The sequence below is a fragment of the Oncorhynchus tshawytscha genome, linkage group LG09 (assembly GCF_018296145.1).
Source record: "Oncorhynchus tshawytscha isolate Ot180627B linkage group LG09, Otsh_v2.0, whole genome shotgun sequence".
In the NCBI taxonomy this organism is placed as follows: domain Eukaryota; kingdom Metazoa; phylum Chordata; class Actinopteri; order Salmoniformes; family Salmonidae; genus Oncorhynchus; species Oncorhynchus tshawytscha.
This window is the reverse complement of record NC_056437.1, coordinates 25472072-25489698: the sequence shown is the minus strand read 5'-3', so window position 1 is coordinate 25489698 and position 17627 is coordinate 25472072. Positions and strand designations below refer to the sequence as shown.

At 43.8% G+C, this 17627-nt stretch overlaps 1 protein-coding gene across 2 annotated transcripts in view; it reads left to right on the top strand.

Moving 5' to 3' along the window:
* LOC112257626 (unconventional myosin-XVIIIa) overlaps window positions 1-17627 on the top strand; it is a 102908-nt gene that overhangs the window by 31781 nt on the left and 53500 nt on the right. The window contains exons 3-14 of one of the 2 annotated variants that reach the window (XM_024431340.2): window positions 1611-1698; window positions 1909-2015; window positions 2180-2356; window positions 4442-4652; window positions 4773-5016; window positions 5225-5288; window positions 5520-5664; window positions 8496-8507; window positions 9230-9400; window positions 11736-11826; window positions 11937-12129; window positions 12969-13055. In XM_024431340.2, coding sequence (XP_024287108.1) covers window positions 1611-1698; window positions 1909-2015; window positions 2180-2356; window positions 4442-4652; window positions 4773-5016; window positions 5225-5288; window positions 5520-5664; window positions 8496-8507; window positions 9230-9400; window positions 11736-11826; window positions 11937-12129; window positions 12969-13055 — 1590 coding nt within the window. The remainder of the gene's footprint in view (window positions 1-1610; window positions 1699-1908; window positions 2016-2179; window positions 2357-4441; window positions 4653-4772; window positions 5017-5224; window positions 5289-5519; window positions 5665-8495; window positions 8508-9229; window positions 9401-11735; window positions 11827-11936; window positions 12130-12968; window positions 13056-17627) is intronic. The other variant, XM_024431341.2, reaches the window with a different exon arrangement.

Below are 17627 nucleotides of genomic sequence, written 5' to 3'. Positions count from 1 at the left end.
TGGTGTTGCTAATACATCTATCTCAGTCATCTCTCTGGGTATACATACAGTGCATTCGGGAAGTATTCAGACCCCTTCACTTTTTATACATTTTGTTACTTTACAGACTTATTATAACATTTATTAAAAAAACATGTTTTACTCCTCAATCTACACATGATACCCCATAAGGACAAAGCAAAACAGTTTGTTTAAAATAGTTTTTTTCCAAATGTGTAAACTGAAATCACATTTAAATAAGTATTCTGACTGTTTACTCAGCATTTTGTTGAAGCATCTTTGGCAGCAATTTCAGCCTTGAGTCTTCTTGGGTATGATGCTACAAGCTTGGCACACCTGTGTTTGGGGGGTTTCTCCCATTCTTTTCTGCAGATCCTCTCAGGCCCTGTCAGGTTGGATGGGGAGTGTTGCTGCACAGCTATTTTCAGGTCTCCAGAGATGTGCGATTGGGTTCAAGTCTGGGCTCTGGCTGGGCCACTCAAGGACATTGAGACTTGTCCCGAAGCCACTCCTGTGTTTTGGCTAATGTCATTGTCATGTTGGAAGGTGAACCGTTGCCCTAGTCTGAGGTCCTGAGCGCTCTGGAGCAGGTTTTCACCAAGGACCTCTCTGTACTTTGCTCTGATTTATCTTTCCCTCGATCCTGACTTGTCTCCCTGTTGCTGAAAAACATCCCCACAGCATAATGCTGCCACCACCATGCTTCACCGTAGGGATGGTGCCAGGTTTCCTCCAGATGTGACGCTTAGCTTTCAGGCCAAAGAGTTCTATCTTGGTTTCATCAGACCAGAGAATTTTGTTTCTCATGGTCAAAGAGTCTTTAGGTGCCTTTTGGCAAACTCCAAGCAGGCTGTCATGTGCCTTTTTTACTGAGGAGTGGTTTCTGTCTGGCCACTCTACCATAAAGGCCTGATTGGTGGATTGCTGCAGAGATGGTTGTCCTCCAGAGGGAATCTGTATGTCAGAGAGCTCCAGAGGGAAGAATCTTGGTGGTTCCAAACTGCTTCCATTTAAGTATGACGGAGGCCACTGTTCTTGCGGCCTTTTGATGCTGCAGAAATGATTTGCTACCCTTCCCCAGATCTGTGCCTCGACACAATCCTGTCTTTGAGCTCTACGGACATTTCCTTTGACCTCATGGCTTGGTTTTTGCTCTGACATTCACTGTCAACAATGGGACCTTTTTTAATTTGACAGGTGTGTGTGTGCCTTTCCAAATCATGTCAAATCAACTGAATTTACCACAGGTGGACTCCAGTCATGTTGTAGAAACATCTCAAGGATGATCACTGGTAACAGGATGCACCTGAGCTCAATTTCGAGTCTCCCTAGCAAAGGGTCTGAATATTTATGTAAATGAGGTATATTTTTATACATTTGCAAGAAAATGAAACCTGTTTTTGCTTTGTCATTATGGGGTATTTTGTGTAGATTGATGATTAAAACATTTTTTTAAATCTATTTTTAGAAAAAGGCTGTAACATAACAAAGTGTGGAAAAAGTCAAGGGGTCTGAGTACTTTCCAAATGCACTGTACACCTCTGCGCCTGTCTTCTATCTTTTCTTCTTTTAGAAATGTACTAACCCTGTCTGGGCCTGCTCTCTCACAGGTGAAGACTGAGGAGCAGATAGCTTCTGAGAAGGCCTGGTACGGGACTGAGAAAGTATGGCTGGTTCACAAGGATGGATTTTCCTTGGGTTAGTAGAGATTAATGCCACCATTCACCCCAATATGATCAACATTTATGCATGTTCAATTTGCTCTTGATATACTGACTGAAGTAGTAAGCCATATTGTATTGAATTTGTAAATGTGTTCAGTATAACACATGATGCAGCCTAGACAAACATTTTCTCTGTGGCTATAGATCATAATGATACTGAATCTGTTCTGACTGGTCACCACAGCGACCCTGTTGAAGACTGAGCCAGGCAGTCTGCCAGAGGGGACAGTCAAGATCAGACTGGAGAGCGACGGCTCGTTGCTGGATGTTGATGAGAATGATGTGGAGAAGGTAAACCTAAACTCACCAAAATGTACATGGTGATTGGCCCCTGTAATGCACCTAATTTGAATTGTTCTCATATTGGATCCGAGTACTTTTATTGGGTCATTATCTGAAGAGAAGAGTGTGGCATATCACCTCTTTGAAAGCCGTCCTCTAACCCATATGTGTAGGCAAACCCTCCATCGTTTGACCGCGTGGAGGACCTGTCCTCACTGCAGTACCTCAATGAGTCCAGTGTGATGCACTCCCTGCGCCAGCGCTACGGGGGCAACCTCATCCACACCCAAGCTGGACCCAACATGGTGGTCATCAACCCCATCAGCGCTCCCTCCATGTACTCTGAGAAGGTACTGTTCTGGGTGGAGACTGCGGCTAGCAGGATAGAGGAGAGGATATATTCTAGGAGAGTAGCAAGTACACCAGAGTTTTTACATTTTAAATTATTATACAACTTTCTTGGGTACCTGCAGGAAGGGTACCTGCAGGAAGGGTACCTGCAGGAAGGGTACCACCGTAGTCAATCGGTCAATACTATAATACTCTTAGTAAAAATGTTAATCTGTAATTTACACTGTCAACATTACAGCACAGTTGAAAAATATGTAAATTAGAAATCCGAATTGATGGTCTTAAGAAATACTGTAGATGGGAGCTGAAGGGTGGGACACAAAAGGAATAAAAACAAATAAAATAAGATAACTAATGTAAAAAATACTGTCTGTGAATTGTATGTATAAGCTGGAAGTATTAAGTATTGTTTTTGATGTATTAAGTAAAGTTAAGTTAAGTATTAAGTATTGTTGTATTTGATACACTGCTGATTTTGCAGTTTTTCCTACTTACAAAGCATGTAGAGGTCTGTAATTTTTTATCATAGGTACACTTCAACTGTGAGAGACAGAATCTAAAACAAAAATCCAGAATATCACATTGTTTTATTTTTAAGTAATTAATTAGCATTTTATTGCATGACATAAGTATTTGATCACCTACCAACCAGTAAGAATTCCGGCTCTCACAGACCTGTTAGTTTTTCTTTAAGAAGCCCTCCTGTTCTCCACTCATTACCTGTATTAACTGCACCTGCTTGAACTCGTTACCTGTATAAAAGACACCTGTCCACACACTCAATCAAACAGACTCCAACCTCTCCACAATGGCCAAGACCAGAGAGCTGTGTAAGGACATCAGGGCTAAAATTGTAGACCTGCATAAGGCTGGGATGGGCGACAGGACAATAGGCAAGCAGCTTGGTGAGAAGGCAACAACTGTTGGCGCAATTATTAGAAAATGGAAGAAGTTCAAGATGACGGTCAATCACCCTCGGTCTGGGGCTCCATGCAAGATCTCACCTCGTGGGGCATCAATGATCATGAGGAAGGTGAGGGATCTGCCGTATAGTTCTGGGCTGGATCTGGTCAATGACCTGAAGAGAGCTGGGACCACAGTCTCAAAGAGAACCATTAGTAACACACTACGCCATCATGGATTAAAATCCTGCAGCGCACACAAGGTCCCCCTGCTCAAGCCAGCGCATGTCCAGGCCCATCTGAAGTTTGCCAATGACCATCTGGATGATCCAGAGGAGGAATGGGAGAAGGTCATGTGGTCTGATGAGACAAAAATACAGCTTTTTGGTCTAAACTCCACTCGCTGTGTTTGGAGGAAGAAGAAGGATAAGTACAACCCCAAGAACACCATCCCAACTGAAGCATGGAGGTGGAAACATCATTCTTCGGGGATGCTTTTCTGCAAAGGGGACAGGACGACTGAACCGTATTGAGGGGAGGATGGATGGGGCCATGTATCGTGAGATCTTGGCCAACAACCTCCTTCCCTCAGTAAGAGCATTGAAGATGGGTCGTGGCTGGGTCTTCCAGCATGACAACAACCCGGAACACACAGCCAGGGCAACTAAGGAGTGGCTCTGTAAGAAGCATCTCAAGGTCCTGGAGTGGCCTAGCAGGTCTCCAGACCTGAACCCAATAGAAAATCTTTGGAGGGAGCTGAAAGTCCGTATTGCCCAGCGACAGCCCCGAAACCTGAAGGATCTGGAGAAGGTCTGTATGGAGGAGTGGGCCAAAATCCCTGCTGCAGTGTGTGCAAACCTGGTCAAGACTACAGGAAACGTATGATCTCTGTAATTGCAAACAAAGGTTTATGTACCAAATATTAAGTTCTGCTTTTCTGATGTATCAACTACTTATGTCATGCAATACAATGCTAATTAATTACTTAAAAATCATACAATGTGATAAAAATTACAGACCTTTACATGCTTTGGAAAGTAGGAAACACTGCCGATTTTGGAGGTTATTAAATACTTGTTCTCCCCACTGTATGTACACCAGAAAGAGCACGTGGGACTGGACTTGTTGAATTGGAGAGGTTTTATATGGTGAGAATGACACTCCCCTCACCTCTCTCTCTAGGTGATGCACATGTTTAAGGGGTGCAGGAGGGAGGACACAGCACCTCACATCTATGGCGTGGCCCAGTCAGCCTATAGGAACCTGTTGACCACCCGTCAGGACCAGTCCATTGTGCTACTGGGAAAGAGTGGCAGCGGCAAGACCACCAACTGTCAACACCTGGTTCAGTACCTGGTCACCATCGCCGGCAGCACTGGCAAGACCTTCTCTGGTAGGTTTTGAGTGGAATGAACATGCAGTACGTTACAAAACAACTTATTTACATTTTTCATTTGAAAGTCCATTATTTGCCTGCTATTCCCTATTTGGCCTGTTTCTGTGTGTCTCCCAGCGGAGAAGTGGCAGGCAGTCTACACCATCCTGGAGGCCTTTGGGAACAGCTCCACCTCCATGAATGGAAACGCCAGTCGCTTCTCTCACATCGTGTGCCTGGATGTTGACCAGGCTGGACAGGTGGCCTCGGCCTCCATTCAGACCATGCTGCTGGAGAAGCTAAGAGTGACCAGGCGGCCAGAGGGAGAGTCCACTTTCAATGTCTTCTACTATATGATGGCTGGAGCTGACAGCTCTCTCAAGTAAGCTGTCATCTTCCTCAGACCTCTGTGTGGAGCGGACCTTCACCCTTGCCGAACACACACACACACACACACACACACTCTCTTTCTCTCTCTCTTATATATATATACTTTAAAGAGTTTTGAAGGTCAGAAACTATCATAGTTCTGTCACGTATACTCTTGTCATTGTGACTGAATGACAGCTTGTCTCATATTGCCTACCCAGGACTAAGCTGCACTTCAACCACTTTGCCGAAAACAGTGCTTTCGGAATCGTACCTCAACCCAAGGTAACTCTACCCAGGGCCCCAAGGACCTTGTGGGAAAGACCTTGTGTCAGGAAAGTTTTATTTGGTTTTGTGTGAATAGACTCGTACTGTTTTTTTATTTGAGGAAATACAGCATCAAATATGTAATTGTAAGATGCAGAGCTCCCAATGGGACTGTTAAAATAAAGGTACAATTCTAGTAAATCCAGTCCATATTAACACCTGTCGTTTCTCCCCCCCATGCTCGCCCAGTCTGAAGACAAGCAGCGGGCCTCCCAGCAGTTCACCAAGCTGCAGGCAGCCATGAAGGTCCTGGGCATCAGTGGGGAGGAGCAGAGGGCCTTCTGGCTAGTCCTGGGGGCCATCTACCACCTAGGGGCTGCAGGAGCCACCAAGGGTAAGGAGCCTACTCTGAGACCATGTCAGATGTTCAGTCCAGAGGCTAATAATGCAGTTGCATTCTGTATTTATATTCCATGAAAAACTTACATGGCAGATGCATGTTTTCTGTATTCAACAAAAATATAATACATTTTCATAGTGTAGTTGAAAGAGTAAAGCCAAGCAAAGAGACAGTGGGTGTATTCTGAAATAACAGAATTCATGGTGCTGCCATCTATCCAGGGCCTTTGTTTGTTTCAAGGAGCTTTTCAAGCTGAGAATATTGATAACATTTATGTGACAGTTGTGAAGTTTATGAGCACTTTCAATAATTGCATGTTTTACCATCTGCAGGGGAGATGTTCATTGCATTCCTTTACCTATCAGCCATGCGCAACACAAGTATCAAAATGGTTGGTGTCAGTTTGAGACAGTCGGGCGACAACTAAAGAGTTTTAAGTGTTCCAACTCAAGAAGCAAAAAGTCCCAGCCCAACTTCAGCCTTAAGCTGACTAAATGCCTTGTCATTGGAAAGCTCTGTGTCTGTTAGCAGCTGTGCCTCCGCAGAGGACAAACCCATTGTGTTTGACTGCTAAACTCAGCAAAAAAAGTAATGCCCCTTTTTCAGGACCCTGTCTTTCAAGGTAATTCATAAAAATCCAAATAACTTCACAGATCTTCATTGTAAAGGGTTTAAACACTGTTTCCCATGCTTGTTCAATGAAACATAAACAATTAATGAACATGCACCTGTGGAACGGTCGTTAAGACACTTAAGAGCTTACAGACTGTAGGCAATTAAGGTCAGTCACAGTTATGAAAACGTAGGACACTAAAGAGGCCTGTCTACTGACTCTGAAAAACACCAAAAGAAAGATGCCCAGGGTCCCTGCTCGTCTGCATGAACGTGCCTTAGGCATGCTGCAAGGAGGCATGAGGACTGCAGATGTGGCCAGGGCAATAAATTGCAATGTCCGTACTGTGAGATGCCTAAAACAGCGCTACAGGCAGACAGGATGGACAGCTGATAGTCCTCGCAGTGGCAGACTACGTGTAACAACACCTGCACAGGATCGGTACATCCTAACATCAGGATGGCAACAACTGCCTGACTTACACTAGCACAATCCCTCCATCAGTGCTCAGACTGTCTGCAAGTGCTCTTCACTGACAAGTCGCGGTTTTGTCTCATCAGAGGTGATGGTCGGATTAGCATTTATCGTCGAAGGAATGAGCGTTACACTGAGGCCTGTACTCTGGAGCAGGATCGATTTGGAGGTTGAGGGTCCATCATGGTCTGGGGCGTGGGTCACAGAATCATCGGACTGAGCTTGTTGCCATTGCAGGCAATCTCAACGCTGTGCGTTACAGGGAAGACATCCTCCTCCCTCATGTGGTACCCTACCTGCAGGCTCATCCTGACATGACCCTCCAGCATGACAATGCCACCAGCCATACCGCTCGTTCTGTGCGTGATTTTCTGCAAGACAGGATGTTCTGCCATGGCCATCAAAGAGCCCGGATCTCAATCTCATTGAGCATGTCTGGGACTTGTTGGATCGGAGGGTGAGGGCTAGGGCCATTCCCCCAGAAATGTCTTGGACCGTGCAGGTGCCTTGGTGGAAGAGTGGGGTAACATCTCACAGCAAGAACTGGCCAACCTGGTTCAGTCCTTGAGGAGATGCACTGCAGTACTTAATGCAGCTGGTGGCCACACCAGATACTGACTTATTTTGATTTTGACCCCCCCTTTGTTCAGGGACACCTTATTCCATTTCTGTGGAACTTGTTCAGTTTGTCTCATTTGTTGAATCTTATGTTCATACAAGTATTTACACATGCTAAGTTTGCTGACAATAAACGCAGTTGACAGTGAGGACTTTTTGTTTTGTTGCCGAGTTTATTTGCCTGACAGCCCAGAACGAGACGGATTGTTTACACTCTACTAATTGAAATGAATGTGTGAGCAGTTGGAATGCTTATTCACATGGTCTAACATTGCCTTCTCTGCAGTGTCAGTCATAGAGGAAATTGGAAATGATCCCAAACAAACATCCTTCTGGGTGTTTTTGTGTCTTCTACTGTTTTGATCTCCTTCTCTTCCTCTCTGTCTCTGAAGTGTTATTTGGCTGTTAATTGTTTAATTGGATTCCAGGCTGTATCACAACAGGCCATTATTGGGAGTTCCATAGGGCAGCTCACAATTGGCCCAGTGTTGTCCGGGTTTGGCCGGGGTCATTTTAAATAAGAATTTGTTCTTAACTGACTTGCCTAGTTAAATAAATACAATAAAAAATAAAGATACATATTTGTTGGGTTACAATCTGCCAGATCAGATTGACCAAAAAATCTCTGCCACTTGGTGGAAATATGTTAACACTTGCTGCCCTCCCCTATAATACTACAACATCTTTGTCTTATAGAGAGTTTAGAAATGGGTGAGTTCAGCAGAGGTTTGATGAAGCACCCTAATGATAAGCAGTGCAGTTTGACTAGGTAACACCAGAGGGCAGCATAGACCTTTATTTATCATGAGTTTGTGTCAATACACTAAAGAAGTGCATGACTTTATCCACCTGCTCTCAGTAGATCTGAATGAACGGGAGGTTGATTGGGTATTCTGACAAGTGTGGGCTGTTCTACTCCTCAACTCTCAGTACATTGTTTTCCAATGAAGCTCCTGAATGCAGTGTGTTGGTCAGACCCTGTTAAAGCATGCCCGTTGCTGCTGTTAGAGTGGTGTTTGTCTTTTCATGTACTGTATACATTGCTACTGTTGCTCCAACTGTTCTGTTCTAACGACCTGTTCTTACTTGCATGTTGCATGCTGCACCCCTTACATTGCAGACGCAGACAAAGGTAAAAACACCCCTCTCCATATTGTTATGTTCTGACTGTGCTTTTATCACTGTGCTGACATGGTGTCATTTAGCATTTTGATGAAGTTTTAAGTCCTTTTCTTTAATTGCCTTCTGGCTTGTCACAACATGGTGGCATGTGACGCTCTCATAGGCCCGATGAAACAGGGAGATACCAGCGTTCCCCAGTCAGTCGCCCTCTTAAGTGTCTGAGGGAGGGTTCCTCTCCAATACCACTGAAATTAAAACCCACTTCTATCCACTCTCATCACCCATCCACCAGACATGGTTTGCAGACTGAGGCTCGTGTTTCTGCAACTTCATACTTTGGAATGATAGTCCCTGTAATTATTTCCTGTGTATGTCTGGATGAAGGACTTAGCTGTGAGAAAAATAACATTGAAAGAAATGTAAGAGCTTTCAGAACTACGTTAAATGGTATTGACAAGCTTTAAGCTAATGGAACTGTAGAAGAGAATTTAGAATTTATACTACTTAGATGCACAGTACCTTGAATGTGGTTTGAATAGGCTACATTTCACTATCCTGATGAGGGTATTATTAGCTCTCCTACTATCACAGTTGTGTTATCCTGGGAAGGGTCGACTTGACCCAGACACACACCGCCTCTTGTCAATAACTGTATTCTCCTGTTGTGGATAGACATACTGTCCCCATGGTTGTTGGCAGAGGAGATAATGGTTGTATTTCTGTTTGTCTCAGCCGGTAGGAAACAGTTTGCACGTCATGAATGGGCGCAGAAGGCTGCCTACCTGCTGGGCTGCACTCTAGAAGAGCTCTCCTCCTCCATCTTCAAGCACCAGGCCAAGGGCACCCTGCCCAAAGCCAGCTCTATACGTCAGGGGACAGACGATGCAGCAGGAGACTTCTCAGGTACACCTGGGACTACAAACACATGGCCCCTCAGCTCATCACCTAGGGGACACAACATGCTCCTCTGAAAGTTGAAGCTTATCCAAGTAATGACTACCGCAGTCCCATAGTGGTTATTGATGGGTAGGTATACAACAAATATCAGGAGGATTTTAGGAAGTCTTCCTTATGCATTCCCCTTGAAATAAGAATTTCATTCCATAGATAATTTTCACATCTACAGTACCTCTGAGTTTTTTCAGGGGTTGACACACATACTTTGAAGGACATATATGCAGTCAGAACCGTATCACAGGAGAACTGGACAGTTGGCCTTTATTTGACCTTGTCTATGTCCTCTCTTCCAAAACGCAGAGATGTTTCCCTCCAGCCACCTTTAGCTCAGTAGCTATTCCTGGATTTGGTAGATGGTATCATTCTGCCCCTGTACTCTGAACCTTCCTAGATTTACACTGCTTTGTGGCCAGACTCAGACTTGCCAGCAGTTCTCAGATCAAAACACACAATATCCATGCCTCATGGCACTGGGCACCTGGTAAACCTTACTGACATGGGATAGCTTTCTCATCTACGCAAAGGTTTACCAGATGCACACTGCAATGAAGTGTACATGTGGATGTGTGTGGTTTGATCTGAGCACTGCTGACAAGTCAGTCTAAACCTTCCTAGATTACTCTGCTTTGTGAGTAGAATACAGAGCCAGTAGGATACAATAATGTTGCCACCCATCAGACATGGTTGGGATTTCCCAGTCTTCCTCTGTTACCACCTCAGGTTCAGGGGCAATAGTACTAGGTGTAGCTGGTTTCCTGCAGTTATCCCATTTCAAATGTCGCACTCACTGGAGTGAGCCGAGCATTCCATGCCTCTGCTATGAACAGTGCTTTCGGAAAGTATTCAGTTCCCTTTACATTTTCCACATTTTGTTACGTTACAGCCTTATTCTAAAAATTTTCATTTTTTTCCCATCATAATGACAAAGCAAAAACAGGTTTTTAGAATTTTTTTGCAAATTTATCAAATAAAAAAACAACTGAAATATTACGTTTACATAAGTATTCAGACACTTTACTCAGTACTTTGTTGAAGCACCTTTGGTAGCGATTACAATCTTGGCACACATGTATTTGGGGAGTTTCTCCCATTCTTCTCTGCAGATCCTCTTAAGCTCTGTTAGGTTGGAAGGTGAGCGTCTCTGCACAGCTATTTTAAGGTCTTTCCAGAGATGTTCAAGTCCGGGCTCTGGCTGGGTCACTCAAGGACATTGAGACTTGTCCCGAAGCCACTCCTGTGCTGTCTTGGCTGTGTGCTTAGCGTCGTCGTCCTGTTGGAAAGTGAACCTACACCCCAGTCTGAGGTCCAGAGCAGGTTTTAATTTCTCTGTACTTTGGTACATTCATCTTTCCCTGGATTCTGACTAGTCTCCCAGTAACTGCCTCTGAAAAACATCCCCAAAGCATGATGTTGCCACCACTATGCTTCACTGTAGGGATGGAGCCAGGTTTCCTCCAGGTGTGACGCTTGGTATTCCGGCCAAAGATTTCAATCTTGATTTCATCAGACCAGAGAATCTTGTTTCTCGTGGTTTGAGAGTCTTTATGGGACTTCTGGGCCTTCCGTCTGGCCACTTTACCATAAAGGCCTGTTTGGTGGAGTGCTGCAGAGATGGTTGTCCTTCTGGAAGGAACTCTGGAGCTTTGTCAGAGTGACCATCTGGTTCTTGGTCACCTCCCAGACCAAGGCCCTTCTCTCCTGATTGCTCAGTTTGGCCTGGTGGCCAGCTGTAGGAAGAGTCTTGGTGGTTCCCTTGCCCAGATCTGTGCCTCAACACAATCCTCTCTCGGAGCTCTACGGACAATTCCTTCGACCACATAGCTTGTTTTTTGCTATGACACACAGTCGACTGTGGGACCTTATATAGACAGATGTGTGCCTTTCCAAATCAAGTCCAGTCAATTGAATTTACCACACGTGTACTCCAAGTTGAAGAAGCATCTCAAGGATGATCAATGGGAACAGGATGCACGGGAGCTCAATTTTGAGTCTCATAGCAAATGGTCTGAATACTTATGTAAATAAGGTCATTGAGATGTATATTTGTAATAAATTTGCAAGAATTTCTAAAAACCTGTTTTCACTTTGTCATTATGGGGTATTGTGTGTAGATTGCTGATTTTTAAAAATCTTTTACAAATCCATTTTAGAATAAGGCTGTAACAAAATGTGAAAAAAAAATCAAGGGGTCTGAGTACTTTCCGAAGGCACTCTATGCTGTCTGATCTGATGATGGGGACGTTGTTATGAATTTGTCTCTCTCCACCTATTCTCCCACCAGGTTCCAAGGCCACAGCCATGGAGTGTTTAGAAGCCATGGCATCTGGGCTGTACTCAGAGCTCTTCACCCTCCTCGTCTCCCTCATCAACCGGTTAGTCACCACTTTACCAGAGATCGAGGGAGATGACGCAAGCATGCACCACTACAGCTTGTTCTCTGATTTTTTTTTTTGGTCTGTGTGTGTGTGTGTGTGTGTGCCAGTGCTCTGAAGTCCAGCCAGCACTCTCTGTGCTCCCTGCTCATCGTGGACACCCCGGGCTTCCAGAACCCTCGCCTGGCCAAGCGGGAGCGCGGAGCCACCTTTGAAGAGCTCTGCCATAACTACACCCAGGAGCGCCTGCAGACACTGTTCTATCAGCGCACCTTTGTACAGGAGCTAGAGAGATACAAAGAGGTAGCTTAATATGATCAGTACACACACACTAACTCATATGTAAACACACACACACTTTTAAGGATTCAAATACACATTCTCACATACTGGACATAAGATGACACGCTATTACTTCCTGTAAGCCATGGCAAATTAGAACTTCATAGATCACATGGTTTCCACCCCCTCATCAATACTGTCAGTCACACAGTGAACCCATGTAATGGCCCATATGATTGCCATTTCTCCTCCCCTGCCGGGCCCAAAGCGAGTTCACTCATCATGTATGCTGTATGAGCTGGGTTGAGCTGCAAGGCAGTGGAGTTGCTTATGGGCCTCGCTGGCTGATGAAGAATAACACCTCTGTCTTTAACTGCCACTTCTCTTCAGACAGCAGATCTACTCTCTAATGCTAATCTATACACCTGCCATAATAGGGCTGAATTATGCCTGACAACTCTGTACTAACTGATGTGTGGCTAATCACCCCATTGTACAAAACACAATGGTTTCACTTTCATAGCCTGTAGCCATTTATCAGCAGTTTATGAGCAGATCTACTCTCTAATGCTAGTCTATACACCTGTCATAATAGGGCTGAATTATGCCTGACAACTCTGTCCTAACTGATGTCTAATCACTCCCATTGTACAAAACACAATGGTTTTACTTTCATAGTCTGTTGCCATTTGTCAACAGTTTTTGAGCAGTTTATAACAATTGTATTACTATTATGTGTATATACTGTAGCTGATAATGAGTAACATAATGAACTAATTCCTAAAGTAAACAACTAAAAACTTCCTTCAGATCTATGTTACTGTCATTGGTTCCTAATCATCCCCTCTGTCCCCCCTTAGGAAAACATAGAGCTCGCGTTAGATGACATGGAGCCCAGCACATCTCTGTCTGTAGCTGCAGTAGACCAAGCGCCAAGTCAAGCCCTGGTAAGTACACTCCTTAGTGTACTTACTCCTTAGTGTACTTACTCCTTAGCGGCGTAAGGCACTGCTTCTCAGTGCTAGAGGCGTCACTACAGACCCTGGTTCGATCCTGGGCTGTATCACAACCGGCCGTGATCGGGAGTCCCATAGGGTAGTGCACAACTGGCCCAGCGTCTCCCAGGTTACAGGAGGGTTTGGTCGGGGTAGGCCATCATTGTAAAATAAGAATGTGTTCTTAACTGATTTGCCTAGTTAAATAAAGGTTAAAAAAAATAGCTATATTCACACGAGTTTACCTCAATGAGAATTTAAACGAAGTCCTGCTTTCTATGACCATGGCAGCTTCATGCTGTACAGCAGTCCTCTCACCTTTCTATGGGATTTCTGTTTTGATATTGGCACAGGTCCAGTGACGCGTTATTTCACATGAACTCCCTTATGAATCGTTTGGCACTTTCAACTGCCAGATCTCTGTAATCATGGCACCCTGCCTCTGACTGCCACACAGTTCACAGTGCACCTTTATGCATATTATAATTACATTCAAGAGTTCTTTGAGATTCACAGTGAGTCAGTCTAGAGTTCTTTGAGATTCACAGTGAGTCAGTCTAGAGTTCTTTGAGATTCACAGTGAGTCAGTCTAGAGTTCTTTGATACACGTTTGCAGGTTTTAGAATTTTCAGTTGAATATTTAGTTTATTTTTCACCCTAGAGTGAGCATGTTATATTAATGCCTGCGTAGAGGAACCAACAGGAAGAAACATGAAGGAAGATATTTCATTCAGCAAACAAAACTAGGAAACTTACTCTGGTGGAAGAAAACATATTTTTTTGCTTCTCCTCCAGTGTGTGCCATGGAAACAGACATGATACGGTGTTGACAGTGTCAGAGCAGCTTTATAATAATTCCTGGTTGGTTACGTTGAGTACTCTGCTTTTTAAGGGGTCCTGGCCCTGCTGGAGCAGTCTTCAAAAGCACTGAACCAGTGTACAGCAGATGGCTGCAAAAGGCCAAAGCCTTTTTAAAGGCTGACAAAAGCAAAAGAATGGCACCGCCCACAACATTAGAGAGCACTCTGTTGATGTCGAGACACAAGGATGAAAGCTGACAGTTGAATTTACACTGACACTCTTCAAATGTTGGCCCTTGACATTAAAAAGTCAGTACCCATGGGTTCACTGAAGGCTTTTAGTGGTCCAGGAAGAGGCTTTTTTATATATGTGTGGGAGTGTGTGGCTGCGTGCGTGCGAGTGTGTGCACTTCCAATCTGACCAAGGGACTATTTTTTTTTTATATATAAAGGTTCAAAGAATTCAACAGTAGTAGTTATCATCCCATAATGTTAAGTGTCAGAGTTTCCCCTATATTAATTTAGCCGCTGCTAAATCGTTGCCACTACTCCCCCAAAAAATGTTCAGTGTAAACTTGAATGACTAAGATCAAGTATATACAGTGCCTTGCGAAAGTATTCGGCCCCCTTGAACTTTGCGACCTTTTGCCACATTTCAGGCTTCAAACATAAAGATATAAAACTGTATTTTTTTGTGAAGAATCAACAAGTGGGACACAATCATGAAGTGGAACGACATTTATTGGATATTTCAAACTTTTTTAACAAATCAAAAACTGAAAAATTGGGCGCGCAAAATTATTCAGCCCCCTTAAGTTAATACTTTGTAGCGCCACCTTTTGCTGCGATTACAGCTGTAAGTCGCTTGGGGTATGTCTCTATCAGTTTTGCACATCGAGAGACTGACATTTTTTCCCATTCCTCCTTGCAAAACAGCTCGAGCTCAGTAAGGTTGGATGGAGAGCATTTGTGAACAGCAGTTTTCAGTTCTTTCCACAGATTCTCGATTGGATTCAGGTCTGGACTTTGACTTGGCCATTCTAACACCTGGATATGTTTATTTTTGAACCATTCCATTGTAGATTTTGCTTTATGTTTTGGATCATTGTCTTGTTGGAAGACAAATCTCCGTCCCAGTCTCAGGTCTTTTGCAGACTCCATCAGGTTCCAGAATGGTCCTGTATTTGGCTCCATCCATCTTCCCATCAATTTTAACCATCTTCCCTGTCCCTGCTGAAGAAAAGCAGGCCCAAACCATGATGCTGCCACCACCATGTTTGACAGTGGGGATGGTGAGTTCAGGGTGATGAGCTGTGTTGCTTTTACGCCAAACATAACGTTTTGCATTGTTGCCAAAAAGTTCAATTTTGGTTTCATCTGACCAGAGCACCTTCTTCCACATGTTTGGTGTGTCTCCCAGGTGGCTTGTGGCAAACTTTAAACGACACTTTTTATGGATATCTTTAAGAAATGGCTTTCTTCTTGCCACTCTTCCATAAAGGCCAGATTTGTGCAATATATGACTGATTGTTGTCCTATGGACAGAGTCTCCCACCTCATACTTACCGAATGCACTGTATATTCTTTAATTTAGAAAGAGCCATTTCAAGAGAAATGGTTTAGAGTTCTGTTATACCAAAAATCTCAGTTGTGGCTGGCATTCTAGTGATAATTGCTGAAGTGGCCTGTGTAGAGTGCAGGCTTCCTGAATGCTCCAATGCGCTCTGAGCTCTTCCTCTGATACTAGACATAATGAGAGCCATGTCTAATGGCCTGTCTCTTTCTGCCGTCTGGACCTCACAAAACACACTACTGCAATTGCTTTATGAAAAACTACTGTATTTTTCTGGTTGTTATTCAATAAAAGCCTTAATCTGAAATCAGTGGACATTTCTGAAATGGTAGACATTTTGGGTATGCCAAAATCAAACATTTTATAGTATGTGAAATTTGAGCTTTAAATGGCAGGATGTCATACTAATTTCGTATTTTCGTCTAGTAGAATTCGATGCAGGCGCTTGAGGAAGAGAATCGTCTTTCGAGACGCGTGTGTTTGACAACATGATAATTACATAAGGTGACGCGCTGTACCAAAATGAACAAATGGTTGGAATGAAATCCATTGCTCATTAGATGACACATTCTCAGCCTAGTATGTTGATATTTGTTGCTTATTGCATAACTAAAGTGTGTTCGAAATAGTATGTAGCGTGATTAGTACGCAGTATGTAGTTTTAGTAGTAGGCAAGACCGATTTTTGGCCAGTGCTGTCAGTGAAATATTTTGGCGGTAAATATGATCAGTTGCCTCAATCACACCGTTTTTATTGTTTGTTGTGGAAATATAGTCCGGAGAGAGTTGAGAAAGGTGCTGTGCTGTTACAGGTGAAAAGCCTTGTAACAAAAACATTTGCCAACATTGCCAAAGGCTTATAGAATGATTCCTACAAAGTAGAGGGTTATATTATGAGAGCTGGCTTCACCTCAGGCCTTGGAGTGTGAGTATGACTGAGCTGGCTTCACCTCAGGCCTTGGAGTGTGAGTGTGACTGAGCTGGCTTCACCTCAGGCCTTGGAGTGTGAGTGTGACTGAGCAGGCTGAGAGTCTTTGCTGAAGTGAGAAAGTATGTATAGGTTGAAAAGCAAGCTATGGGCACAGTAAGTCTTGTTTCTGTGTATTTTGGTGAGACTGGTGTTTCTACTGATATACAGTGCCTTCAGAAAGTATTCACACCCCTTGACTTTGGTCCCCTTGTTGTTACAGCCTAATGTCAAAGTGGAATTATGTTTTAAGAAATGCTGAAATGGCTTGAGTCAACTATTCAACCCCTTTTGTTATGGCAAGCTTAAATAAATTCAGGAGTAAAAATAGGATATAAGTTGCATGGACTCACTCTGTGCGCAGTAACAGTGTTTAGCATGATTTTTGAATAACTACATCATATGTAAGGTCAGGCGAGCAGTGAATGATTACATCATATGCAAGGGCCCTCAATCCAGCAGTGAATGATTACATCATATGCAAGGGCCCTCAGTCCAGCAGTGAATGATTACATCATATGCAAGGGCCCTCAGTCCAGCAGTGAATGATTACATCATATGCAAGGGCCCTCAATCGAGCAGTGAATGATTACATCATATGCAAGGGCCCTCAGTCGAGCAGTGAATGATTACATCATATGCAAGGGCCCTCAGTCGAGCAGTGAATGATTACATCATATGCAAGGGCCCTCAGTCGAGCAGTGAATGATTACATCATATGCAAGGGCCCTCAATCCAGCAGTGAATGATTACATCATATGCAAGGGCCCTCAATCCAGCAGTGAATGATTACATCATATGCAAGGGCCCTCAATCGAGCAGTGAATGATTACATCATATGCAAGGGCCCTCAGTCGAGCAGTGAATGATTACATCATATGCAAGGGCCCTCAGTCGAGCAGTGAATGATTACATCATATGCAAGGGCCCTCAGTCGAGCAGTGAATGATTACATCATATGCAAGGGCCCTCAGTCGAGCAGTGAATGATTACATCATATGCAAGGGCCCTCAGTCGAGCAGAGAATTTCAAACACAGATTAAACCACAAAGACCAGGGAGGTTTTCCAATGCCTCACAAATAAGGGCACCTATTGGTAGATGGATAAAACAATTTAAAAAAGCAGACAATGAAAATACCTTTTGAGCATGGTAAAGTTATTAATTACACTTTTGATGGTGTATC